The sequence below is a fragment of the Gavia stellata genome, chromosome 25 (genome assembly GCF_030936135.1).
Source record: "Gavia stellata isolate bGavSte3 chromosome 25, bGavSte3.hap2, whole genome shotgun sequence".
Lineage (NCBI taxonomy): Eukaryota > Metazoa > Chordata > Aves > Gaviiformes > Gaviidae > Gavia > Gavia stellata.
Window position 1 is genome coordinate 9,798,057 of NC_082618.1, and position 27,114 is coordinate 9,825,170.

At 39.9% G+C, this 27,114-nt stretch overlaps 2 protein-coding genes across 2 annotated transcripts in view; both read left to right on the forward strand.

The window, feature by feature from the left end:
- MED13 (mediator complex subunit 13) overlaps positions 1-3,036 on the forward strand; it is a 58,959-nt gene extending 55,923 nt beyond the window's left edge. Inside the window, exons 28-30 of the mRNA XM_059829133.1 lie at positions 114-287; positions 1,479-1,579; positions 2,269-3,036. Of these exons, the coding sequence (XP_059685116.1) occupies positions 114-287; positions 1,479-1,579; positions 2,269-2,401 (408 nt within the window). The 3' untranslated portion in view covers positions 2,402-3,036. The remainder of the gene's footprint in view (positions 1-113; positions 288-1,478; positions 1,580-2,268) is intronic.
- A 3,421-nt stretch (positions 3,037-6,457) lies between these two features.
- Positions 6,458-26,353, forward strand: INTS2 (integrator complex subunit 2). The gene is made up of 24 exons (XM_059829138.1): positions 6,458-6,750; positions 7,206-7,344; positions 8,064-8,166; positions 8,404-8,517; positions 9,208-9,338; positions 9,436-9,609; positions 10,162-10,388; positions 11,230-11,355; positions 11,916-11,987; positions 12,083-12,197; positions 12,878-12,946; positions 13,395-13,529; positions 14,017-14,193; positions 14,918-15,026; positions 16,085-16,189; positions 16,664-16,828; positions 17,047-17,248; positions 17,799-17,924; positions 19,474-19,663; positions 20,581-20,826; positions 21,843-21,950; positions 23,326-23,431; positions 23,610-23,786; positions 24,653-26,353. The coding sequence occupies exons 1-24, from the start codon at positions 6,458-6,460 to the stop codon at positions 24,820-24,822; spliced, it is 3,579 nt and encodes a 1,192-aa protein (XP_059685121.1). The 3' UTR covers positions 24,823-26,353.
- Positions 26,354-27,114: the final 761 nt, after the last annotated feature.

The following is a 27,114-nucleotide window of genomic DNA, read 5'->3' on the forward strand; positions in this document are numbered from 1 at the left end:
AGATTCATAAAATGCTTCAATATTTCAAAATGCTTTGTGTTTTGAAAGCTACAGATAATTTCTATTAAGTTTTTGTGCTCTCCTAATATTAAACCATTGCCTGTTGTTTTCAGGGTCAAGGTACAGATCGATTGCTTTCAACAGAATCTCATGATGAAGTAACAAATATACTGCAGCAGCCATTGGCCCTTGGTTATTTTGTGTCAACTGCCAAAGCAGGTCCATTGCCTGACTGGTTTTGGTCAGCGTGTCCTCAAGCACAAAATCAGTGTCCCTTGTTTCTTAAGGTACTGTAACTTCAGCGGGGTGTACGGCTGTCATCCTGGACAGTCTATCATAGAAAATTGTGCAGTGTGGAGGGATCTGAATTATGAGAACTACTATGTTTAAAACAAAGTCAGTGCATGTCTCTTGGAATATATCTGCTTTTGCTTCAAGAGAGGTTGGGTTTTAAATTTTTGAGCTTTGGCTTTTTATGTTAGCTTTTTTTAAGGGAAGAAAAATGATTAATGGAGGTAGCAAATGTTCTGAAGGGTTCTGCTCTTCTGATGTTTTTTTCGCGGTGGTTTGGACTCCTTTCTGTTTCTGGCCTTGTGCTACGGTATTTTGTAAGAATAGGTTGAGTTTCTGGACAGATTTCTGGTTAATGGTTGACTCCCGTGGGGACCGGAGGTAGAGAGGGAAGTACAGAAGTGTGATGTAGTATCTCATTTACACTGGGTGAAAGAAATGTAATAAATAAATTTCTTTATGTATTGCACAAAGCATAAAAGCTAGGTTTTCCATGTTGGCTGTTGCCAAGTGATGGTCATTGTATCATCTGTCTGGATATTGTCTGATCTCCTTATCTTTTTATGGCACAATCAAGACATACTTGGCACATTTAAGGCTGTACATTAGTATACAGAGAAACTTTCTGTATTAACATTATTCACTTTTGACTTAAATTAGCATCTCCAATACTCTGCTTTATTTTCTAATGATACAGATATATCTTCTGCAGCCTTATTTGTGTCTGGATTAGCGGTTCCTCTTGGCCTAAACTCAGCTGTGGCTTTTGGTAGAAGACATTTTTTTGAATAGAGGATTTATTATTTACCCTAAGCAGCTCTATATATAGAATATAAATAGACCAGTCTTAAGGAAAGCAACTGAACTTCCAAGCCTGTATATTACTAGACATCTTGGGCCACTTGAGTTGCTTTTTTAATAATCACTTAATGTAGCAAAGGGATTAAAAAAAATTCCTAAGATGTATTGCACTACTAGCACTGTGCTTTTAAGAGAGATCTGTGTGCATTTTCTTTATATTCTGATAATTCCTGAACTTGTTGATAGCCTTAAGGATAAGATTTGTTTTGGCTTGTGCGTCAGAGGATAGAAGGTGACTGCAAGGTACAGGTCAACAATACAGAGGGAAGAAAATACGCTGTAGTTGAATCAGGCAGTAACTGCTGGCATCTTTCTTCCTTTCTTAGGCCTCTTTGCACCTCCACGTGCCTTCAGTGCAATCAGACGAGCTACTCCACAGTAAACACTCCCATCCACTTGATTCTAATCAAACTTCTGATGTGCTCAGGTATTTATGATTGATCACTTGCAAAAAATATCGTGCATTTCATTTTTAATACTACTGCGGTGAGGCTACATATTTGTTTTCTGTGCTGTAGTTTTTTTCTTTGTGCTGCTGACATCCTTAGTATGTCACAGATACAATATAAATTGCTGTGCTTCAAGTGATTAGAAGATGGCCTTGTCACAGAACAGTGCAATTAAAGAAGGACTTAGAGATGTTTGGTTTTAACTCATCAATGTTGATAACAACTGAAAATATAATTAATTCCTCCAGCTAAAAGAGAATTTGAGGTGTAGCATAGAAGATGGTGCATAAATGAGTGGAAGATAGTTATAGTTAAGCCAGAATCCTGCATGGCAATTGTGTGGGAATGCTGAAATGCTTAAGTACGAGAGCCTAGAGAGACTCATGTAAACATAGGATAGTTGTTGAAAAAATGTCAGATTTTCTTCTTCGTGTTTTTTTAATATCGTGAACCTCTTGACATTAACTAAGCATGGACAATTAAAACAACAGTTTTCTGCAGTTTAGCCTTAAACTGCTTGTAATAATTCTGAAGGCATGTTATTTCAGAATGTTGGTAAACCTATTTTATGTATTTAGTACCGAAGAAACTGGATTGTATTAAAATAGGACTGTAAAATGCTGGTGAGAAAATCTGTTGGCTTGATGGAAGCTTGTTTGCTTTTCAGGTTTGTTCTGGAACAGTACAATGCACTCTCCTGGCTAACCTGTGATCCTGCAACCCAGGACAGACGGTCATGTCTCCCAATTCATTTTGTGGTGCTGAATCAGTTGTATAACTTTATCATGAATATGCTGTGATCTTCATCTGAATTTTGCAAGACAAAAATGAGGAAAAGGGATATTTCACTGCAGGACTAAGTTATAATTCTTCTCAGTGCAAGTTGTTTGTGATGGGGTATGAATCTTGTTACTTCCAACAAATATTGTTTTGACTTGCGAGAGGGGCACCTATTGCCCTACTGTCATTGACTGTGGGGGACGTTTTAGAATGATGATCAGAAAGTGTACTATAACATTTTTAGTAGCAAAATTAACCATTTTTCCCCGGCCACAGTATTTGTGAAGAGTAATGAGCCATAGTACCCAGTCATGGTTAATGAATATTAAAAGCATGGAGATGAGAAGAAACATGAGGAACAATAAGTTTCAACCTATGGCTTTGGAACATCAAGATGTTCTTGTATTGGATTATAGTACCTAGTATTCAAAAATGCCTGCATCTCTTATTTATTGTAAGTTTTTAAATGTATAAATTGTCTTATATTTCTTAACCTCTTTTATAAAAATTTTCCTAGAAGGTTTATACTGCCTTCTTGCTTTAAAGCAATTGGTCTAAAATATATGTAATCGTCTTAATTAAAAGTTGCAGTAGGTTGCTTTTAGAGTATTATTTTTTTGTAAGGGGTGGGTGGGGACAGTAAATTTGTATTGTCTTGATGTACAGTTTAATGGGGATAGAGGGGTTAATGTCCATACCATTGTGTGTGGGGGATTTACAGCTAAGCTGTAGTTGCAGAGTACATGTACAGTAATGAAGTTCACTGTGTTTATATAAATTGAAAAGGTACTGGGTCTTACAGCATTTTATATCACACCTTTACAGAGTAACAATGGCAATATATAAGTGATATTGTAGGTGGTTTAACTTGTAGTGAGAATAAAATGAATAAACTCTTCAATGAAGTTTGTGTTATGGTTCAGGGCTGTGGCTAGATTCTCAGATCTATTTCCAGTATACAAGTTTTAATATTACAAGAATATCTATTGTGCATTGTTGTTACCTAGATATTCTTGGCACTGTGGTGACTGCGTTATTTTCTTCCACATTTGCGATAAAACGTGAATCTGATGCGGAACACGCAGAAAACTGATCTAATCCAAAGTCTCCTGTAAGGCTGAAATTTAGCCCAGCTCTAGCCATTTTACAAATGCAAAAATAGTCAATCTTGACTTTAAGATTGGTGTGTGTTTAACAAAAATGTGGTGTATATAGATTCTCAGTGAATTCTGGTATTCAGATTTTATTCCACTAGTAAAAAAACAGCACGAAACCCTGAATATTTTCTTTTAATGTATTTTTGGCACTGTGGTGAAGGTCCCAAGTATATCAGTGTATGGCCTTCCCCATATCCCCTTTTCAGGCTCTGGCTGGGGCATGTGCCAAGGAGGCTTTGCCCTCCCTAAGGAAGGGACTGACAAATCACAAGGCTTTCCTAAACGTCTCCCTCTATCTACAGTCACCATTTTTGCTGGGTAGTTTCCTTCCTTTCTCCTAGCACATGCCAAATGTCTGATGCTGCTCTAAAATAGCCCCTACGGGTGCTGGAGAGCAACTGCATATGCTTTTTCTGGGTTCCTCATCTGACTGCCAGATTAAAAACTTAACTCCTGCAGCACTCATGTGAGCCTGTTGCGATAACCCGTGTCCTGGGTCTTAATACTGTCCGTCTTGCTGGTTTAAACCTTTAAAGGAGCAAGTTTTAAGATCCATTTGTGCACCCGCTGTTAATCCCCTGCAAGGAGGAATTCGCTTGCATTTACAAAACTGACTGTGTTAATGAAAATCATGTTTCGTAAATGCAAAATACCTGCCTGAGATCATTTTTCATATAAACAGTCTCACTGAATCATGTATATACAATATTAGCAACTTTTTTGGTTTTGTATAAAGAAGTTGTACAATTGGTGATGAAAATTTTCAGTCATTTCTTCAAAATAACATGAGTGCAATCACAAGCTAGCATATTTTGATAAATAGAGTTGAAAACTGGGTCTGTCCATTACTTTATCTTGACGATGGTAGTGCACCGCAGATTAAACAGTACATTTTTGTCTTACAGAAGGTTTTTTTTTCTCATTTGGCTGAGATTTTTGAAGTGGAAAAGTGCTCCTAAAACTGGAATTTTCAAAGCATATGTCCTATCTTTTTTCTTTTTGGTTTTTTGAAGCTTTGTTGCTACGTGGCCATTTTTGACCCTGGCTCAGTTAGCTAAGTTCCAAGGGCTGGGTTTTGGTGTGGCTTTCTTCGTGTTAAATCTGACTTGTATTCATAAAGGTAAGTGAATCAGCTGCCTGAATGTTGCTGTAATTGTATTCTGTTACCTGGACCACAGCCTTCCCTGTGAAACTCTCCGACTGTGAAAGCTGCCAGTTTCCCCCTCCCCCCAAATGCAGTTAAAGTAAATTTTAATATTGTAACCACTAGAAAAGATGAGGAGGGCCCTTTCTGGAGTGACAGTCACAGCCAGCAACGTACATATCAAACCTGCCAGCACCATGGAGCCAACTATTACATTGGGCATACTCTTTTTTTTGTTAGCTACTTTCATTTAGCTATTTTAAGTGCACATAATAGCTGGCTTATAAATAAAATTGTCACAATCCAGTAACTTGGGTTCTTCAGCAAAATCTCAGCTCTAGCTTCTCAAAGTGGTCTTGCAAGAAGATACTGTACCTGGCAGTGCTCTGTTAAGCAGCTGTGGAGCTTTACCTCCTCTTAAGTATCCAATGAAAGAAGAATCTGAGAACCTTCCATTCCGATGAAAAATACGTATTTTCACGTAGCTATACTGTATTTAAGCCATTTAGTCACCTTTGACTCACCTCTATTTGAATTCGATTTCTCAAAACCCTGTTGCTAGACCAGCAGGCCACCAATTGTACTTGCAAACGACCCTCGCATTTTAAAGTAGCTGTAACATTTAGATTTTTCTAACACTTCCTGAAATAATTAAAGATAAATGAATTTATATTTAAATCCTCAGCTATGTTCTTACTTAGCTGTCAGTTATGGCGCAGATTATTGTATTTCTATATTTACCTCCGATGGTAATTTTAACTTCATGTGTTGCTATGAAGACTTGCAGATGTCTTTAATGAAGCACTATTTGTTAATACTGTAATATCAAAATATGATGTCACATTATTTTAAAGCTTTCAAAAATAAGAGTAAAATGTTTTTTTAAAAATGCTATTGCACCATATAATTTGCTGCACAACAGTCCGGCACAGCATATCAGTCTGTTTTGATAGCAATGCTGCATAAACGATGTTTTGAGCTGGGTTTCTTTTGAGAGTTGGTTTGTTAGGTGACATTGTACCATGTTACTGTCTCGACAACCTCCAGCTGGCCAGGTTTCGGGTTTTTTGGGTTTTGTGTTTGTGTTTTTTTTTTTTTAGTAAAGGACCCAGGACTATGCTTCATACTTAAAGTTTTTTTTATTATGATTATTGTTTGTGGGTGTACTTTTTATTTTCAGTGGCGTAAAGCTTACTTTACAGTAGAACTGGATTTGGGACCTACCACAATCCTCAGGGTCGCTTTTTCAGGACGTTGCTGATGGAGCTGTAGGTTTTCCCGGGGGAACTGGACGCGAGGACCTCGCCGAGCGCCCGGGGGGGGCTGGCACAGCCGCTGGGCTCCCTCCCGGACACGTCCCTTCCCGCCCCGCGCAGGGCCCTGTTCCACCTTCCCCCGCCGCCGCCGCGGGCCGAGTCGTCGTTATTTATCGTGACAAAAAAAAACAAAACAAAAAACAGAAATAAAAGCGATTAAGGAACAAACACTATTGCTGCCGAATGCCATAAACACTGAGTTGTACAAATTGTGATTGAGGAAATGAAAAAGGTTTATACTTTTTAAAAAAATTTCAAATGGAATAAATTATTCATGAAGCCTTGATTGTGGTGTCTCCTCCTTCACAGCGGCGGCCAGGGGGCGGGGCCGCGGCCCCTCAGCCTTCCCGCCGGCGCCGCCGCGCGGGCAGCGCGTCACTTCCTGCGCCCTCCCCGGCCGTGACGCCCTCACTGTGCGCCGCCGGAAGCCGGGGCTGTGAGGGGTTGGGCGCGGCCGCCATGGCGGAGTGCTCCGCTCTCCAGTTCGTCAGCCCCTACGCCTTCGAGGCGATGCAGAAGGTGGACGTGGTGCGCCTGGCCGCGCTGAGCGACCCCGAGCTGCGGCTGCTGCTGCCCTGCCTGGTGCGCATGGCCCTCTGCGCCCCCGCCGACCAGAGCCAGAGCTGGGCGCAGGACAAGAAGCTCATTCTGCGGCTCCTCTCGGGGGTGGAGGCGGTCAACTCCATCGTGGCCTTGCTCTCCGTGGACTTCCACGCCCTGGAGCAGGACGCCAGCAAAGAGCAGCAGCTCCGGTAACGCGGAGAACGGCCTCTTCTGCGGGGAAGGCCGCGCCGTGGCTCTTCCCGCTGTGCCGTTTGGCGCTGCTGCGGAAGTGCCGGGCCGAGCGGGCCCCGCCTGCCCCTGAGGAGACCCCCGGCCTTCCACAGCGCGGGGCTGGTTTCAGGGGCTCTCGGGGCCGTGTCCCGGCGGGCGGGGAGCTGCCCGGCGGCCGGCACGCCTTGGTGAGGTGAAGAGAGCAGGAGGACGCGCTGTCTGGAGTGCTGTCTGCGCTGCTGGGGGGTAGAGGCCCTTGACATTTTGGTGATCTGCTGCATTGGATTTCGTGACGTCCCACAGTTAACGACAGTCTTTTCTGGTCGTTGGCACGATTGAAGACATCCCTACAGAATGGCTGTCTTCCTTTAACTGATAAAGCCTCTCTGTTTGCAGAAACACTTAACAGTTGTTGTTTTTAATTGTCCGACAGGCACAAGCTAGGTGGAGGTAGTGGAGAAAGCGTCTTGGTGTCGCAGCTTCAGCATGGGCTGACACTGGAATTCGAACACAGCGATTCACCTCGTCGGCTTCGTCTTGTACTTAGCGAATTACTAGCGATCATGAATAAGGTAAATTTCTCCCTATCTGGATGCTTGTGAATTTTGTGTCAGTGAAAACGCGCTCTGGATAGGGTGGTACGCTGCCTGCTTCTGTTTCTAGTGCCGCTGTTACGCGTGAGCTTTCTTCTCCAGTTCTTACCTGCTTCACCAAGACCTAAAGTCTCAGTCTGATTGAAGAGCGGCTTGTGATTAAGCTCCTTATGAACCCAGCTTCCTAGAGGAAGTCTTTCTTCCTCAGAGCAAACAAGGGTAATCTTTTCTAATACGATACAAACTCTGTATATTCTGTAATATGCTATACTCAAATATAATGTGATTTTGTGATGCATCCGTGCAGAAATCATATTTGAAAATGAAATTATGACTTTTCTCCATCCAGTTCTTTACTCCTATTGCAGTATGGTATTAGCCACCGTATTTCTCTTAGCCCTCCTCCTCACCCCCCTCACCCCCCCCAGCATTTTTTTTTCCTTGTGTAAACTCGCCGTGTTTTTAGACTTGTCAGTGAGTTATTTTTTTCTTCTTCTGGAAAGAAGCAATGCTACCAGTCATATTGAAGTATTTCCACTAGTAAATATTTCATCTGCTTTTCTTGCCTGTTCTGTGTTTATAGCTGTACATTTTGACAGGTTTTAATGTATTCAATCGGCTGAATTTAAAGCCATAAAAGACTGATTGACAATTTAGTTCATAAAACCTGTTCAGTGATGATGAATAATGTCTTGTAGGTGTCAGAATCAAATGGTGAGTTTTTTCTCAAATCGTCTGAGCTCTTCGAGAGTCCTGTTTATCTGGAGGAGGCAGCAGATGTTCTCTGCATTTTGCAAGCAGGTGTAGTATTCTGTATTTATAGTGGTTTCTAACTTCTTACAAATGCAAAAAAAACCCCTTTCTGGAGCTGTTGTGACTGATTTAAGGTTAATCTAGGCTGTCGAGCTCTTTGAAGGAGGAATAGATCACAGATTGATTTTGTTGATTTGAGTGTGTTATTGAAACACGTATTAAAAGCAAGGTTTTACTTGTTTCACAGTGAAACGCTGTGACTTTTGAAACTCTCTTTTTATCCAGAGCTGCCATCGTTGTTGCCAATAGTTGATGTGGCTGAAGCTCTGTTGCATGTTAAAAATGGAGCCTGGTTCCTCTGCCTTCTGGTGGCCAATGTTCCTGATAGCTTTAATGAGGGTGAGTTACAGTTTCTTCCTGTCCAGCTTACTTTTTCTAAAGGTTTGAAATGATTTCTAGCAATATAGTTAATTCTGGGCTAAACCATGTGTCACAAATATTTGAACGGGAGAGCGTTTGACTTATGAAATATAATTTGAATGCATTTATACCTAGAGATGCTGATGGTCTCCCATTCTCATCGTGTTGACTCCCCTTTTTTGCAGCCTACTGTAGACTCGTTGGGTGCAAGTTGCAGCTTTTCATCTGTCGGTCGCCGGTACAAAGGCTGACTTGGGCAGTGAATGACTGGGACTACGAACCTGCTCTAGCCTTGCTAATAGGTCTTGTCCCTTAGACTGAGCCATATTATGAGGTGAAAAATTTCTGTTGACGTTGCCTGTTTAGCATCCCTTACCTCGCAACAAGATTTCAGTCTCCATGGCTGCCAGATGCCCAGGTTACATTAGGTAGAGTACAAGTAGCAACTGGATGATGCATGAATCTGTAGTGACCCTGTAAGGAGGAGAAAGACCATTTCCTTGTTCTGCTTACATAGTGTAGATCACGAGTTCTTGCTCGGACAAGATATGTGTGTCCCAGCTAATAAATAATAGTGAGCTGGACAGAACGGCTTGTCTTTGTGTGTTTGTTTACGTGGCTTTCTGTTGGAAAGGCCAGGTTTACTTACACCTCCTGTTGGGTATTTAGTCTGTAGAGGTTTGATTAAGAATGGTGAACGGCAGGATGAGGAAAGTGTTGGAGGTCGTCGGAGAACAGAAGCACTTCGCCACCTGTGTAAAATGAACCCTTCCCAAGCTCTAAGGGTCCGAGGCATGGTGGTAAGTCTGTCATTAGTCTGTCATGAAGATCATAATTATGATCCTTATTGGAGCTTTAAAAACAAAAAAGATGATTGAGCCTGAGCATTTTATCTAGGTGGAAGAGTGTCATCTACCAGGTCTTGGTGTGGCTTTGACCTTGGATCACACCAAAAACGAAGCTTCAGATGATGGAGTGAGTGACCTGGTGTGTTTTGTGAGTGGTTTGCTACTTGGAACAAACGCAAAGGTTCGAACTTGGTTTGGAACTTTTATCCGAAATGGCCAACAGGTACGAAAATCTTTAAACATTCTGCTTTTTAAAAAATACTCTTACAGCTTGCTGTAACTGTCTGGATGTGGACACCTGTATTTGCCTGAATGCGTATGAACCCTGTTGCAAATCTTGGAAAAACCTTTACAAGGCAGTGGCTTCTTACGGGGCCATCAGGCCTATAAATAGTGTTCCTGAAGGCAACTATTTGGTTTTTCCTCCGAGAGATTTTTAGGTAGATGATTCAACAGGCATGGACACCAGGGAACTGTAAGTTCATCTTGTTTACCTGATAAATATGTTCATCCTCAGTGTTCACAATAGGAAGTTGCATCTTGACTTGCTTGGTTAGTTGAGTTAGTTACAGCTTGCGTTTTGATGTAATAAGCTGTTGTAATATGACCGTGTGTTGGCTGTTGCCCTGGTACTGAAAATTGTATTTGGAAAAAAAAAAATTCCCCCCCCTTCTTTTTTTTCCTTGACTTCATTATTATAGAAGCTCTTATGTAATACGTTGTTTGATGGGATGAATTTTACATTGTTGTTCTCATCTTTTAACCTCTTACACAGAGAAAAAGAGATAATATCAGTTCTGTGCTTTGGCAAATGAGGAGGCAGCTGCTCCTGGAGCTCATGGGAATCCTTCCCACAGTTCGCAGCACACACATTGTTGAAGAAGCAGATGTTGATACGGAGCCAAATGTGTCTGTGTATTCAGGACTGAAGGAAGAGCATGTCGTGAAAGCCAGCGCATTGTTACGTCTCTATTGCGCTTTGATGGGAATCGCTGGGCTGAAGTAATGAATGTTTTAATGCTCTGTGTTTTTTATTCGCTGTCTGTCCGTTTAAACGGAGGTTGAGAGCTTTGGGCACTTTTGACGTGAGCTGTCTCTTAATGCCATTGTGTCCTTGAAACAGTCTTGGCAGGACTTGCCGATTTTAGTGCTAGGGGAGGCCCTTCTCACGTGCTGAGGGCTGGAGTTGCCGGTTGATGGAAGTTTCTTTATCTTTATAGTACAGAGAGCAAATACTATGTAATGCTAAGGTCTGTGGAGACAGGTATGTTTTTTACATTCCGGTACTACTCTCAGCAGAAAAGTTTCTTCATTCTAGTGGTAAAGATCCATTTATCGACTTTGTTGATTTTTTTAAACCTAAAATAATGCAAGAGAGGTGGTGCTCTCTTTAATGCTGCAAAATCGGTTCCACTGACTTGTTAAAAGAAGTCTAGGCCTAAGTGGTTGGAGCAGTGTGTGGAAGAGAAAGCAGCTGAAAACTTTAGCAACATACGCTACATGAATTTAGAATTTCTGCGCCTCTGCTTTTACTTTCTAATTTAGAGAGTGCTAATGTAGCATCTTCTTGCATTGTTAGTTTTAATTTAGGTATTTTGTACTAACAGGCAAGATTATATCCTGGGGAAGTTTTGTCACTGTTGTTGTCTCTTAACAGAGATTTTTATGTCTTTTAAGTTCAAAGAGAATTGCCAGTTAGTCTTGATAGTCGTTTATTGATGGCAACTTGATAAACAGATTAAGCAACAGAGAAAATGTGATCTTTAACCATTGTGATGAGATTGGAAATATCTTCGCTTTTAAATTAGCAGCGTGGGTTTTGTTCTTTTTCTGTTCCATTCAGGCCAACTGATGAAGAAGCTGAGCAGCTCCTGCAGCTGATGACCAGCCGGCCTCCCGCAACTCCAGCTGGTGTTCGCTTTGTGTCTCTTTCCTTCTGTATGCTTCTGGCCTTCTCCACCCTTGTCAGGTACCTCTCAGTAAAGGGGGAGCTTGGTAAAGACGTTGCTGTTTTGGCACCGTTAAGGCAATGACCTCCCCAGAGCTGCACGGTTTTTCTCTCCTAATTCTTTGTACAAATCTCCGTATGTTGGTGGAAGGGTTTTGTCTCTCTGTGGTGAACACATTGATATTTCACTCTGCTCTGCCTCTTGTTCATAGCAAATCTTTTGAGAGGGGAGCAGCGGCATTAGCTTTGTTTGGAATGGTTTTTGAAGGCTAAAGTAGGCCTTACTAGTTCACTTTTCCTTTGAACAAGTTTATGGCTAAATTCTTTAGAAACCCTGTTCAAAAGAGTAGCAACGTAGGTATTTAATGGATGTAGCTTTCTGCTGTGTGCATTCCAGACAGGAAATTGCCTGACAGTTGGGCTGAAGTTTGTGCTAAGTGTCAGTGCTTATCAGCTGTTTGATGCTAAATTGGAAGTGACAAAAAGTCTCCTGGCATAAAGATGCGTCAAATACTGGCTTTTCTGCTAGGAGTTGTTGATAAAACTGGGAAAAGGATCTGTTACTGATTTTCTTTGTGCAGCACCCCGGAACAGGAGCAACTCATGGTAATGTGGCTTAGTTGGATGATAAAGGAAGAAGCTTACTTTGAAAGGTGAGAGCAGGCTTCTTCTGTTTTTAATGATTCCAGTAATCTCACATTTACCTATGTCCTGTTGGAAATTAACTCTTCCTCTTTGTTATCATTAGCATTTCTGGTGTGTCTGCTTCTTTTGGAGAGATGCTTCTCTTGGTAGCCATGTATTTCCATAGTAATCAGCTCAGTGCAATCATTGATTTGGTCTGCTCTACCTTGGGAATGAAGGTAAATCCTAAACTGTTTCTAGCACGTACGTTTCTCTGTTAAAATCAGCTTTTTGTTCTGTATTTATACTCTTGTATTTACTTTAGTTTTGATATAAAGAACTTTGTTTTTCCTAATATACACAAAGCAAATGTAAAGTAAAAAAATGGCTAACTAACTAAATTAGTTCCTCTAGAAAAACATTAAACTACACCTACCTCTTGATACAGAGGAATGTGATGACAAAAGTATCTTCAAAAAGTGCTGACTTGTTGAAATCATTATTTGCAAGAAATGAACTTTTTTAAAAGATTAATTGAAGTGGTTTCCAAACTGAGCTGTGAACTTTTTCTTTTAAATAGTTTAAAGAAATATCTGTATACGTAATGACTAATTTCTGAAAATTACCGAGGGAGACTTGCCTTCAGTTTACTGTCATGAAACATGTAATGTCATGAAACATCAAATGTAAAAGCTAGGTAGGTAGTTTTTAGGATAAGGAAGATGTGGAGTGATGAGCTTGTGACATTTGAATATATTTTTGTTTTGCATTTGAAGTATAGATGTGAATGTTTTCCTGGTATTCCAGTGAAGATAAGTTTAAAAAGGTTAAAAGTTAACAGTTTATAAAATAGATTTGCAGTATTTATTTATAAGAAAGCTAGAACTTAAAATTACAAGTACTTTGTTCTCTGTTTCAGATTGTTATTAAGCCCAGCTCACTCAGCAGAATGAAGACAATCTTCACACAGGAGATTTTCACTGAACAGGTACTTTAAGCCTAGGTTTTTTCTTTTTTTTTTTCCCTTTCTTTTTTTTCTTTCTTCTGTAATCACTTCAGTTTGACCTACAGGACGAATCCAAGCCCTGCTGGTACTGAAGAGCCTTGGCTCTTTCTTTTTTCACTCTGATCTGATTATGCTTTTTGAACACTTGCCTTTTTGGAATGGGGAATAATGGGGAAGCAAAGGAGAAAAACTGTCCACTCTGACATTATTTTTTGCAGTGGCAGGTAATCGTTCACAAATGTAGTATGTGTGCTACAGTTTTAAATATACTTTATTAAACTACGTAAAAATGTTCTTCAGCTTCCAAATAACCAAAATTAAGTAAATGCCAGAAAGAATGTAGCTGTGCGACTTTGTCACTTCGTGCTTATGCATTGTGATAAGGTGAATACTTGCAGTATTTTTCTTGTTAATGATAACTTTCCTTTAGGTTGTTACGGCCCACGCAGTTCGCGTGCCTGTTACAGGCAATCTCAGTGCCAATATTACTGGGTTTTTACCTATTCACTGCATTTACCAGCTTTTAAAAAGTCGATCATTCACCAAGCACAAAGTATCCATTAAGGTATGACCTTCATTTTATTTCTGTTCATAATTTTGAATGTTGAGTAGGTTTTGCAGGCTGGGTTTTTGGTTGAATTATAGGAACAGAATTCTTGATGAATCTTATAGCCTATTACCATGTAATTTAAGAAGGAGCTGCGTAGTAAGTTAGGGTACCCAGTTTTAACTCTGTAATCCAGAGACCGCAACTTAGTGAAGTGAAAAATAATAAGAAAGTTATCTCTCTCCCCCTGTCTGCACTTAATAAAATCATTGTCAGGATGATATTCCAGTCAGGACAAGTTTTATTGGTGGGTCTGTCCAGCGCAGGGTCCAGGTTACGCAGTTTATGACCAGGCCCAGCTCAGAACTGGTATTACACTTTCCAAAGTCAAAGCCTCATTTAGTTACATTTTTTGTAACTAGTTAAAAGGGGATGTACTTGCAGACAAAAAAAAATTGCCCTCCAGGTTTGAAACTGGACATGTAATGGCGTGGGTTTTTTCTAGGACTGGATCTATCGGCAGCTCTGTGAAACGACCACTCCACTCCATCCTCAGTTGCTTCCTCTTATTGATGTCTACATTAACTCTATTCTTACTCCTGCATCTAAATCCAACCCAGAGGCCACAAATCAGCCTGTCACGGAACAGGAGATACTGAATGTTTTTCAAGGACTCTCTGGGGTAAGTGATTTGTTTGCTTCTTTCATGTACTTTAATGTGGACATGTGGTCCAGTATTTTGTATGTATGCTTGACACGGATTCTGTAAGTTGCCTCACTTTTTGTCTTCAGTGCCTGTGTAGTAAACTGCCTCCTACTAAATTGATGGTCATGTGTTTCGAAGTGAATCTTGTTAGTGCTACTCAGATTTTTAGGACGATTGCTGTTTGTCCCTGTTTTGCCCTTTTCCTTGGGAACTCACCAACTCATGCTGTTAAAAATGCAAAGAAAAATACTTCATGGATTGAAAAGTGGAAGTGTTTATGTAGGATTTGTGTAATTTTTGTACCAACTTGATCGTGTTAGATAAAAATACTATTTAATTGAAGCACTCTAGCTGTTTTTGAAAGAAGCATTTTCATTTTGGTAGAAGTATGAGAATGGTCACTTGGACACATATAGAATGACTGACAAGCATTGACTTGCGTTGGAATCCTGGGATTACTCCTTATTAGCATCCCAAGATACCAAAATATGTTTTGTGTTTGAAGCTAATTTAAAAAAAAACAAGAAAAAAGAAAAAGAAAAAAAGGTTCCCTGCAACTTTCAGCTTGGACCTCATATGGCTTAATATTTTTATACAAGGCTTACTGCCTTATCTTTCTTCATATTTGCAGGTAAATCCAAATTTTTGTTCTCAAGAATCAGGAATGCAACATGACCTTTGTATGTGGTTTTATGTACAGGGAGAAAATACTCGTCTTACTCAACGGTACAGCATCACAACACAATTGCTTGTCCTCTACTATGTCCTGTCGTACGAAGAAGCGCTTCTGGCAAACACAAAGATACTAGGTATACGTGAGTGCACCAGCGGAAAACGGATTACCTGAAAATTAGGTGCAAAAAGGAATTCTTAAATAACCAAAATTCATGTTGCTGTCAGATTCAAGAAAATTAGGTGCAAAAAGGAATTCTTAAATAACCAAAATTCATGTTGCTGTCAGATTCAAGCACAGCATGAAAAGTTTAGATTCTTGTCATAAATACAGCATTGCTGTAGAAATTCAGGAGATAAAGTTTCTGTTAAAACTCTGTAGTTGAGGAATTTGTTTTCCAGATTGAAAAAGGTCCAAGCTGGCCAAAAAGTTACCAGAAATGTTTGTGACCGTCTAATAAATACAGCAACAATTAACAGAGACTTCTTACTTCAGATCTTCATTTATTCATGTGTCATCAGACTGGCACACGCATTTCATTGGGTTGGCAATTTTATACTTGGCAATACCGAATGTCCCTTCTTACCTTTGAAATTGATACTTTAAATCAATTCTGAAAGAATGTTGTGTAGTTTATTGACGGAGTTTAATTTCAGTGAAAACATAGCGTTTATATCTGGTGGGTGTTTTTACCTGCCCTTTTTAGGGTGCAAAACTTCCAGCATTTGTCAGTGCTATTTTCTTCATGCTATTCAAGAAAGACTGAAATGCTATAAAATCAGTTACAGTTCTTCCTGCATTTGTAACTTCCCCCTCACTACAGGGTGTTGGGTGTGCCAACAGTTTGAATTCCATGTACCAACTGATAACTGGTTTTTTTAAGAATAAAAAACCTTGAATGAAGAAAGTGCAGATTTAAGCTATGATCTCAAAATCAGTTGGACTTGGTCAAAGATCGTATGGAGATCTTGTGAACAAATCTAAATGCCAGGAAAATCTTTAAATGGAAATGTTCACAGAAATGGTTTCCTGACCTTACTTTAACAGGAACGAGGTGTGTTATTTGGTATTTTCTCTCTTTTATCTGGATAATACAGAGATGAGTGCTTTACATTTTCATGTTGATTCAGTTGGGGAAATAATTTTTTCCAACTGTAACTGTTATGCGTGGTTTCTTGTCCTGTTCCCTTGTAGCTGCCATGCAGAAGAAACCGAAGTCTTACTCTTCAGCATTAATGGATCAGATTCCAATCAAGTACCTCATCCGGCAGGCACAGGGACTGCAGCAGGAACTGGGAGGTATAGCTGTGCGTGAAAGCCTAATGTGCATGAAGAAGGAAGGCTAAGCGTGTTTCCAGCTCTGTGGCTGTCATCTGTTTCGTAGTGTGCTTTCCTTTCTCTTTCTTTTAAAATCTGTCAGTAGTAACTAGTGAGATTGCAGATATATTTGAAGAGTAATAGTGAAAGTTTGAGGAAGGCAGTTCTCTTTTAGAGTAGGTCTTGCCTCCCTAGGGTAGGTTTTAAGGTAGGAATTGCCTGAGAATTTGTAATTATTCCAGACTGAGTTTTACTATAGGGTCCTCCCACCTTTCCAAAAGGTACCTTTTCCTTTCTGTTGGAGTTAGAATGTCAGGCTACAAACGTGCAAGCCCATTGAACTTCTTGGCAGTGATTCGGTTAAGGTCTGGTGTTGAAATGATGAGCACAAATGTGTTCAGGTGAAAGATGTAACTACTTAAATGTAAGATGTATACTTTCTTAATATCCCTAAAGGCTTGCATTCTGCGCTGTTACGCCTTCTTGCAACTAACTATCCCCACCTCTGCATTGTGGAAGACTGGATCTGCGAGGAACAGATCACAGGCACTGATGCCTTACTGAGGAGGATGCTTCTTACAAACATTGCGAAGAATCACTCTCCCAAACAGCTCCAGGAAGGTAAATAACTTCATTTGAAGTAAGCAGTGTTCTTTCCAAATTGATTGGAATATAGTGGGTTTGGAAGTGTGTAGCCATTTAATCATTTGATCATACTGCATTTGTATAATGAAAACGTTCTACTGCAAACTCGTTAATATATGAATCTTCAGTTCAAGGAGTCGAAAAAAATGTCAGAAATCCAGTTTTACCAAGATCCTGTTGTCTTTATTTTATAGCATTTTCCATGCTGCCTGGAAATCATACCCAGCTGATGCAGATCTTAGAACATTTAACACTTCTCTCAGCTGGTGAATTGATCCCATATGCAGAAGTATTGACATCAAATATGAACCGCTTGCTGAATGCTGGAGTCCCTCGGAGGATTCTTCAGACTGTCAATAAACTTTGGATGGTTCTTAACACTGTGATGCCAAGAAGGTAGGCTCAAAATACTGTTTAGTTTGTTGTTGCAGATAGGTGGAATGCCACTTTCTGTTTCAAAAATAATGAGACAAATGCCTTTGTCTGGGAAATTGGAGGTTGTGACTGAATAGAATGTGTTGGAGTTGCATTCCTTTTTGCCTTGTTGAAATTTTTAACCTTTGCATTTAAAAGGACGGTACTTCTTGTTCTCTGGGGAAAGGAAGTCACCAGTTCGCTTAAAATACAGGAGTATGGTTTTATAGGGCACATTGTTTATGACAAATTGCTGCTGAAACATGAACTCGCTTTGATAAGAATGTGCCTTTCTCAGAAACTGGATGCTCTGTTGCGGTGAAAACAGTTTGGTTGCTGTAATTCCAGTGAATGTAAGTTAACTATAGCTTGGTTAACTTCAAGGGCTGCAAATGAAGCATGGGTGTTTTGCTCCTTGATAGGCCTAGAAAAATACAGTTAACTGAGATAAGTGAGTGTCCAGATGCTTATGTGAGCCTTACTGTCTTACAGACAATCTAATAAAAAAATCATTAAAATAATCTCATTTTAGGTTGTGGGTGATGACTGTTAATGCTCTGCAGCCTTCAGTAAAAATAGTCCGACAGCAGAAATACACTCAGAATGATCTGATGATTGATCCTTTGATTGTATTAAGATGTGATCAGAGAGTTCATAGGTAAGCGTCTCTCTCCTGTAGCTCTTTATGTTCTGTGGTACTCACATTGATATGTAATGAATGCTAAACATAAAGGTGTCTCATAGAAAACTTCTAAAAGCTTTCAGTGCTTTAAAACGTGTTTTCAAACTAATCATATCAGCTTGTAAGTTCCATCTTTTTTGTATTAAGCTTGTTGGTCGGAGGACTGAGTGGGCTGTGCATGCTGTTTCAGCATGTCATACTGTCCAGCCAAGTGTCTTGTTGGACAACCTTACACTCAGTTCTATTTTGGAAACTTTGGGATTTGTAATAGATCATCCATTTTAGATTTGCGTGTTTGAATTTGTTCTAAATAGACATTGCAGCATGCTTAAGATGGCTGCTGCCACATGGTGGTGGTGGTGGTGGTGGTTGAGGTTGTAGCTGTAACATCCTTCCACTGCACACTGTTTTTTGCCATCCCTCATGGGCCTGTAGGTATTCCATCTTTTTGGGTAACAATTTCTGCCAGCGGGTGCTTGATGGGTATGACAAAGGTAGATTTGCCTAATTTCCCAAGAAAGTCTTTTAGTAGTACTTAGAAATCAGTTCCTCTAGATGTCAGTGATGACAGAGGAGGATGTGTAAAGCTGCTTTATGGCTCTGATGCAGAAGAATAAGCCGAGAATTTTAATAGTGAAACTGATAGCAATGGACCAGCTTTTAAGGAGAATATGAAATAATTCAAACAATAAGTCGGAATTGGTAAATTAGAACTTTGCTTTTTCATAGTAACGAAGAAAATCGCATCTGTTATTCTAAAAAAGATATGGTTAAACATTTTAAATGTACTTCAGCCCCTAGGCTTATTCCTTGTGTATTATTTTTCATGTTTTCCATCAGTTGTAGTTATTTTTCTCCTTTTGTATTATCCTTTTGTTCATAACAAATGGCTAATAGTCAACTTGATTTGTTCTTCATGTTCTTGTTTGTATGCCTCTGTCGCTCCTTGCCTTTTAGCCATTGAGACAATCCAGTTTTCATTTGAGTTGCTACAGCTCTGCTAGACCTCAAGTTTCTATTGATGACATCCCCAACCCCTAGATGAAATATTTAAATGTATGTCCCTCAGCCCTGCATGCAAATTGAAAATCCGACATTTCTAAAACTGTTACGGAGATTTATAATGCAACGTGGTTTGAAAACTATCATCTCAGTATTGTGGAAGCAGTTCAGAGCTTGTCTGCCTTATTTTCCCCCATCATTCAGATCATTATTTTTCCTTACTTCAGGTACAGCCAACACTTTTTGGGTTTCCTTTGCTCATCAGAAATTAGGGTCTTCGGCAGTTCCTTGTTTTTGTAGAGTGTACACATATGTGTGTGTGCATGAGAGAAGTAGGACTGAATGGCCGGGCAGCAGAAGGGATTGTGACCTTTAGTATTTTGCTGTGTTAGGGAACACAGCTTTAGTATGAACCAGACTAAACCATATGAGCCTTCGAGTGCTTTTAGTTTGTTCACATTATTACTGTCTTATTGTTCTGCCTACTGAAATGCCTTTATTTTATTATGTGTTCCTGTATCAGGAGTCCGCCTCTGATGGATATAACTTTGCACATGTTGAACGGATATCTTCTTGCTTCAAAAGCTTACCTCAATTCTCACCTAAAAGAAACAGCAGAGCAGGACATTAGGCCATCCCAAAACAATGCAATGGGTCCAGAGGCCCCAGAAGTTACAAGGGAAGAATTAAAAAATGCGTTGCTTGCTGCTCAGGTGAGGGGGAAGAAATGGATATTAAATGATGTGAGGAAAGACAATGATAAAACAGAAATACAGAAAAGGGAGACTGCTGTTACCATGAAAAAGAAAACTGCCTCTGTAATTAGTTTGTTAAATATTTTTGGTCTTCTGTTTTCTAGTCTGAAGCATTGTGTTGGTTAACTGCTTTGATAGTGGTCTTTTCTGTTAGTTAGAACAGAAGAGTTTTGCTTACTAGCCCTTTTGCCTTGTTGCTTGTGTTATCCAAAGGCTCTTTCTGTACTTAGCTTTGCAGCAGTAAAACATGAATAAATGTGACAGACCTATGTATGATCATTTGAACTATCTTATTTAAGAGAAGCAGCCAGCATTGTAAAGTGAAAGGGTGAAGAATGGTTAACTTACTTAGCTTGACATTACAGGAATTCCTGAGTAATGCTGTTTCACTGAAAGTCTCTTCTTACCTCTGCCTGGAAGAATGTCACATATATAGTCCCTATTAGAAGATGATTTTTGAGTTAATAGGAAGTTTTATATTTAAATGAGTAGTGTAGTCTCCTCTGCATACTGCGGATTACATGTCCGTGTGCATATTTTTTTCTGAGCTGGATGCTTTAAGGGACCATTGGATATTTATTTTGAAACAATGTGAGATTCCTTTAAAATTACCCTTTTGATCTGTGATAATGGTGATCTGTTGGATTAAGCTTTTGTTCTTCTTTGACTCTCGATTCAGATAAAGTGTTGTGGTTTTTTTACTGTTCTTCAGGGTTTGTGATTCTTGAACTGAGTTGGTTTTATTGTATAGAAAAATATTGTCTCTAGAAATTCTAACCACCTGACAGTCTTCAGTTTCTTAAATTGTCATTACTTTGATTTCTTTGATTTCATTGGGGTTTTTATGCATGTTCTGTTGCTTATTTTCTTCACAGGACAGTGCTGCCGTGCAGATTCTTCTAGAGATATGCTTACCTACAGAGGAAGAGAAAGCCCAGAGCAGTAATATCCACAGTTTGCTAAAGAGCGTTCTTAGTACCGCAGGCCCTAAGAGTCCAGAACTAGAAGAAGAAGAAGATAGCTTGCTGTGTAATCTTCGAGAGGTCCAGTGTCTGATCTGCTGTCTACTGCATCAGATGTATATAGCTGATCCCAACATAGTCAAACTAGTTCATTTCCAGGTCTGCTTTGCACTATTTTAGTTCTTCCATGGTTTCTCTGGTTAAGAAAGAGCCAAATGAAGTGGTCAAAGGATGTTGAATGTTGTTGTTGTGTTCCTCAGAAATTATAATGGCCCACTTCCCTGCTTCCCGTCTCGCCAAATTTGCAGTACCTATGTTTCCTCCGTATTTCAGTGCTTGGACTCTGTGTTGTAGCCGACAAGGGAGCAGCTAAACTATGCCTGTTCCTCATCATTAAACACTTGCTTTCTTTGTGCCTTTTTTTATGCCAAAATAGTTTGTCCATTCTAGGCCAAGGAAAACTGGCCTTAATCATCTTATAATTACTTGTTCCACATCTTTTGTGGGTTACTTTTTTCTGGCCATGTTTTTAAATTAGTAAACCCATTATTCAAAACTGTAATTTGGCTTCAAATGTAAACATCTTCTTATCTTTCCTTTTTGTTAGGGCACAGTTTATCTCTTTAGAGTGGAAGGAGAAAGGTTGCCCCTGCCAAAGCAGCTGTACGCCTTCAAAAAAGAAGAGGGGAAAGATTAGCAATTTTTTAAATATAAATGTGTTTTTAGTGTGTGTTAAATTGCTCGTTGCCAGATGGCAGGCTCTTTACAAGGAGTTAATTTGCCTTGACCTGGAACTGATTAAGTGACTGAAAGAGTTGTAAGGGTGCAGTCATGAAATAAGCAAGTTGGGGCCTATGGTGAAGTTTGGAACACAGGGGAAAGGCACAGAAGGGAAGGGTCACTGCAGCCTAGTTTAGTTTGGGGAGTGGAGGGGGGGTATATGCAAATAATACATTGAGTATTGAGGATAAAGAACTGATTCAGACCTTGGGTTTGTCACCCAGCCTGCTTCCTGTTGCCTTGGGATACAGGCCTGTTGCTTATAATTCTGAACAAAAGAGATTTACAAATATATTAGTTTTGAAAAAAGCATTAATGCAGATCTAATTTAAAATCTTAATTGAAGCAAAAATTTTTAAAAAACCTTTGACATACCTGTTTTCTTAATCACACAGGGTTATCCGTGTGAACTTCTGGCACTGACAGTGGCGGGGATTCCGTCGATGCACATTTGTCTGGATTTCATACCGGAGCTCATTGCCCAGCCTGAACTTGAAAAGCAGGTACTGTACAATCATCTAGTTTGAGAATCACTGTAAGCAGTTAACTCTGAAGTATTGGTTAACGGGAGAAAATAAAAGGATCACTAAAAGAAGTCCTGTTCTAACTTGCCTAGGGTATTAAGGTAATATCTGTAGCACTTTTACCTCAAATTAAAGGCCCAGCCTTTAAATCCCCTTCAAACAGGGATTGTGACAACTCCTCTAACATATCTCTGTACACTTGTTCAGGATTTACTTGTGAATTTCAGTATTACCTTCAAGAACATGAATAAAAGCACTTTTCAATAATGACTTTCATTCATTCTTTATACTGAGTATAAATCAGTTGGCAAAAGTTTTGCCTGCTTAGTTTTTATCTGATACTTCATAGCTACAGGAACGTCTATGAAGACGTAAATTTTTAAAACCTTTTTTGCAAAGATACTCTGTAGAACAGATGAAGCACCCTTAAGATCAAAGTTTTATTCATTCTCATGAAAAGTTTGACTACTAAGTCTTTTTCCATGGAGTATTACTACTGTTTCCTGAAGCAAGCTTGGGACAAGACTATAAGGTGTAAATTTCTAAATCAATTTCAATTTATCCTTTGCCAGTTGTCTTACCAGTTCTTTCCCTGGTCTAACTGCAAGAACAAAGCCTGCTAGAATGACACGTGCGGCTTTCGTCAGAGTTATGCTATTTGAATCTGAAGAGTGGTAGTTTCTTCTCACTACAGGCTTAGCAAAGGGGGAGTCAAGAGTTTGGTTTTGAAATGTTTCACAAATATTTTTGAAGTTCTTCTCATGATGATTATGAAAACCAATGGCAAATAATTGTTTATTATTTCTAAAGCCATTTATAGACCCTGATTTAGTATACTGTGACAAGGGGAGATTACATATTTGGCTAGTTGTAGGTAACTGGAATTTGTTGGGCTAAAGATTCCTCTGTTTTCTGTACCAAGCCAACTTTGTAGTTGCTCTTATTTAATCCCTTTTCAAATATTAAGTTACTGCTGATGAGAGGACACTCAACTAAAGTTAAAACTAGAACACATCGGACCTTAAACAGCTTTTACAGGGGTTATATTGTAAGTTGTATGTTGCTTTGTTATTCATCGTTCATGTTGGAACAAATCGTGTCGGGGGGGAGGATTCTGAAACACTAACGCTGGTACTTTGATTAATGTTAAATGTGTGTGGGTTTTTTGTTCCTAAATGTCAGCAGAAAAAAATGAGAATAACTATTATTAAGGCTTCTCTGGCTTTGATTTCCTCATTGCTAAAATAGAGAATATTTACTAACTCATAAGTTACACGAAGAGCTTTGGATACAAAGTGCAACGCAATCGCTGATTTGTTGCTTCTTTCTCTTTTGCCTTTCACCTACTTAACAGATATTTGCCATCCAGTTACTTTCATTTTTGTGTATCCAGTACGCACTACCCAAATCTCTCAGCGTGGCTCGTTTAGCTATCAATGTGATGGGAACCCTACTCACAGGTAAGCACTCCAGCAACCCCTAAATACGTTGTTGTGTAAATTAGAATTATTTGCCTAGGTTGAATGCAATTTTGTCTAAATGCCACTGTGTTAATTATGATTGTAAAAGTAACAACTCTTCTTGACTGGATTCTTGTAATGATTCCTTTTTACTTAAACATTTCCTTTTCCTTGATAGTTTTGACCCAGTCAAAGCGCTACACTTTTTTTATGCCGACGCTGCCTTGTTTGGTGTCATTCTGTCAAGCCTTTCCTCCTTTGTATGAGGATATTATGTCTCTGCTGATACAAATAGGACAAGTTTGTGCCTCTGATGTCGCTACGCAGACAAGAGACTTTGACCCAATTATTACACGTAAGTAAAGTACCTTGTATTTCAAAAGTAACGTCATGGTCCCAGGGAGAAAATTATGTTAATGTTTCAAAAGTTTGAGAGTATTTGGAATGCAGCAGGAAATTTATTGCTGTTGTCTTGTAAATATAGAAGGAATAGGGATAGGTGGGTTTACTGGTTTGGAGGAGAGAGTTCAGCGGCTAAAGGGGCTGAAAGTACCCCTTTTATGAAACTCTGTACTGCCTTCCATCCATTTTATTTCCCTGCTTGTATCACTTCAAGATGTATCCCTGCATGCAAGTGTTGCACATAGAATTTGTCAGTGTAGTCCAAGGATTAAAGATGTGAGGGAAGGCCATTGGCTTTTGAGAACACAAGGACGTTTCAACCCCTCAGCTGAGGCATAATGGCCATATAAATCTTCCTAACCCATTGGAAATGCAAAGTCAAATGAGCTAGCTGAAGTCTTACACATGACATAGCATGGTTGGATAAATATATAGTGTTTGTGTGAACATGGATTAACCGTTTAAGTGTCTCAGCTGATCTTGAGCATGTTTTTGTCTCTTGTTTTTGTCTAAAGACATGCTCTCCTCATGTGATACAAGGTTCCCTGATGCTATCTATGCTAGGATATTTATCTTAAAAGAAGTAAGAGAGGAATATAAAAAAAAAAACCAAAGGAGTCAGACATAGGTAAATGAAAAAGAAATGTTGTAGTGTCACTAGAAATAATCTGTGGAGTTAAGCCTGGCGCATGAAATAGTGATGGCTCAAATTTGCAATTTCATCGCATACATGTTTGTGTTACAGGTGTATAATATAACAATTTTTTTAAAAAAATTATTTATTTAGATGGACTTTGCGGCTTCTACTTACTTTTCTAGGTCTCCAGCAACTAAAGGAGAAACCACATGAAGTGTCAGGACTTTGTAAAGATTCATCTGACAAAAGTTGTTCAAGGGACATTGCAAGCATGGACCCTGATGTTCGGTTATGCCAGTGTGTTGAAAATACTATCATTGAAATAATTAACATCAGCGTAAGTGGAGTTTAGGAAGAACGCAAATGAAAATTGTACTGTCGCTAGTCCCACGGTCTATGGTGCCTAAATTTGGAGAAAGCTGCGACAGTGGACCGAGGAACTGGAGCACAAGAAGTCTGTATTTTTCATTCCTTCGATTCAGTTATGGCTGAAAAGAAAAGAATTCTTTAAAGAGGCTTATGTTGCTTCCAGTGAAAACTTCTGAGGCTGATGGGGTCGTTAAATAATTTCCAGTGAAACTGAGCGTGATTTTCAGGCTTGCTTGGTTTCTGAAGTGATGCAACAACACACCTGAAAGCGTTTTATAACACTCTGAAAAGTGAATATTAATTTGTTGAGCAAACAGCAAAATGATGGGTAAGAAAAAATTGAGATTGAAGCTCTTTGCTTAAGTTAAATGAACTACTTTTACAGAGCCTTGCAGAGCAAGATGGAATAAAATACGCCAAGGAGGACTTGAAAAAGGGGTGTAAGTAACTTGCACCATCGCATTGAGTACTAAGAAAATGCTTTAACTTTTTTTTATTTGTGTTTCAAACCATTGGTCAAAGTTTCAGTTCATGAGATCAGGAACTTCATTTAAAGATCAGGAACTTCATTAAAAATCAACCAGCCTCATTACAAGTTTGAAACTGGTCTAAAAGTGTCTTTAGAAAAAAGTGCTAGTACGACAAAATGAGCTGTATATATGTGATTTTTAAAGAATGTGTATTTTTCACGCAGCTCAGGTGATTTAGTATTTTTTAACATCGCTCAGTTTAAAAGAGATGAGAAAGACTTCAAGAAGGAAGTGCGAAGGTATCTTAAGTTGTCATCAGGATAAGATTAAAAAAAGAAATTGGTGTTGAGGGTGACTGACAGAAGCTGAATTTCCCTGGAATGAAAGGAATGACAGATTTCAGCCATACCGAGGCGGTTACATGCAGCTCAGCTCAGACAAGAGGGCTGAATCCTTTGTGCTTCATGCATGAAGTTGGTTGTTCTTTCTTTCATATACAAAACCTGCAGGATTTAGCCTTGACAGATCTGTTTTGTGGCATCGCAGAAGGAGGTGTGGTGCCATATTTGGGAGTTTCTTGAAGGTTGCACAAGCACATGCTTTTGCGGCAGAGAAAAAAAAATTACGGTTTGGCTGTTGTGCCAGAAGTGAACATCCTTCAGCACACTTGAATTGCTAAACTTGGCCATCCAGCACTTACTCTTCTCTTAAACGAGAACATCCAGGGTCCTTAAATAAGTGAAATATTTTTCAATTAAAACCAGTTTATATTCCAGAAATTAATGGTCTGGATTCTTCAGTGTGGCCGTGAGAAAGTCTTGCATGGCTTGTCGGCCAGTGATTTAGGAAGGCTAATACTGAACTGCCAAACGCACTTGGGTTTGCGTTCCAGGATTACCAGCGTGCCGTAACTGTCCGATAACACCATCTGACTACCAAGTAGATTTTTGTCATCTTGATGTAAAGTATGTCAATAATCTAAATGTATGTATTTTTTGGTTTTTTTTCTCTGAGTGTAATTTTATATGCTGTAGTGGTATTTAAATAAAAAACCTGGTGTGTATGACTTAATTTTACAGAGGTTGCCTGTATTGATTTTAGGTTCTCCATGCTCGTACCCAGTTTAACCCGAGGGGAGCTCCGCGGGGCGCGGAACGCCCTCAGGAGAACAGAGGGACGCGGGGCCGGGGCCGCCTGAGGCCTTCTCCTCCCGGGCCTTTCGTGCGTGGCAGTATTTAAAACCCACTGACTTTATTAAAACAATTACTCATTTTTCAGTTCCTGATACAGTGGTTTCTGCGCACTATGCTTAAAACAAGGTAAATACTAATGAAAGTTATTAAAGTATTTTGCAATACAATTCCCCCTCGCTAAAGGCGTGGTTGCCCAGCAACCGGTACAACCCGGAAGCCAACAAGGCTCTCCGTGATTGGTTCTAATATCGCAGAGGTGGAAGGAGGGAGCGGCTCAGTCTGCGATTTGCGGATTGGCGGCTCAGGGCCCCTTCCTGTCAGCTGATTGGCGCCGGGGCGGAGGCGGGAAGGACGGACGCTGGAGAGCGCTGCCGTCGCCTGAGGTGAGCGGCCGCGCGGCGCCGCTCGTCGCCTCCCGCGGGGCGGAGCGCGGCTGTGAGGAAACCGGGCTCGCGCAGGGTGGGAGGAAAGGGACGAAAGTGGCTTTCTGGGGGCTCCTACCTCTTAAAGAAGGTAAAGGAAACGCCCTGGTGCCTCTGTGTAGGCTGGGGCGGGGCGACGGGCACAGGAGAATGACAGCAGTTTCCTCAGCGTTCCCTGCCCTCAGCCACA

Excerpts from the sequence above, each read along its gene's own strand:
- INTS2 (XM_059829138.1), top strand. The coding sequence starts at position 6,458 with ATGGCGGAGTGCTCCGCTCTCCAGTTCGTCAGCCCCTACGCCTTCGAG. Across the intron at positions 10,389-11,229 it reads ATGGGAATCGCTGGGCTGAA|GCCAACTGATGAAGAAGCTG; the intron begins GTAATGAATGTT and ends TGTTCCATTCAG. Across the intron at positions 23,432-23,609 it reads GATGGGAACCCTACTCACAG|TTTTGACCCAGTCAAAGCGC; the intron begins GTAAGCACTCCA and ends TTTCCTTGATAG.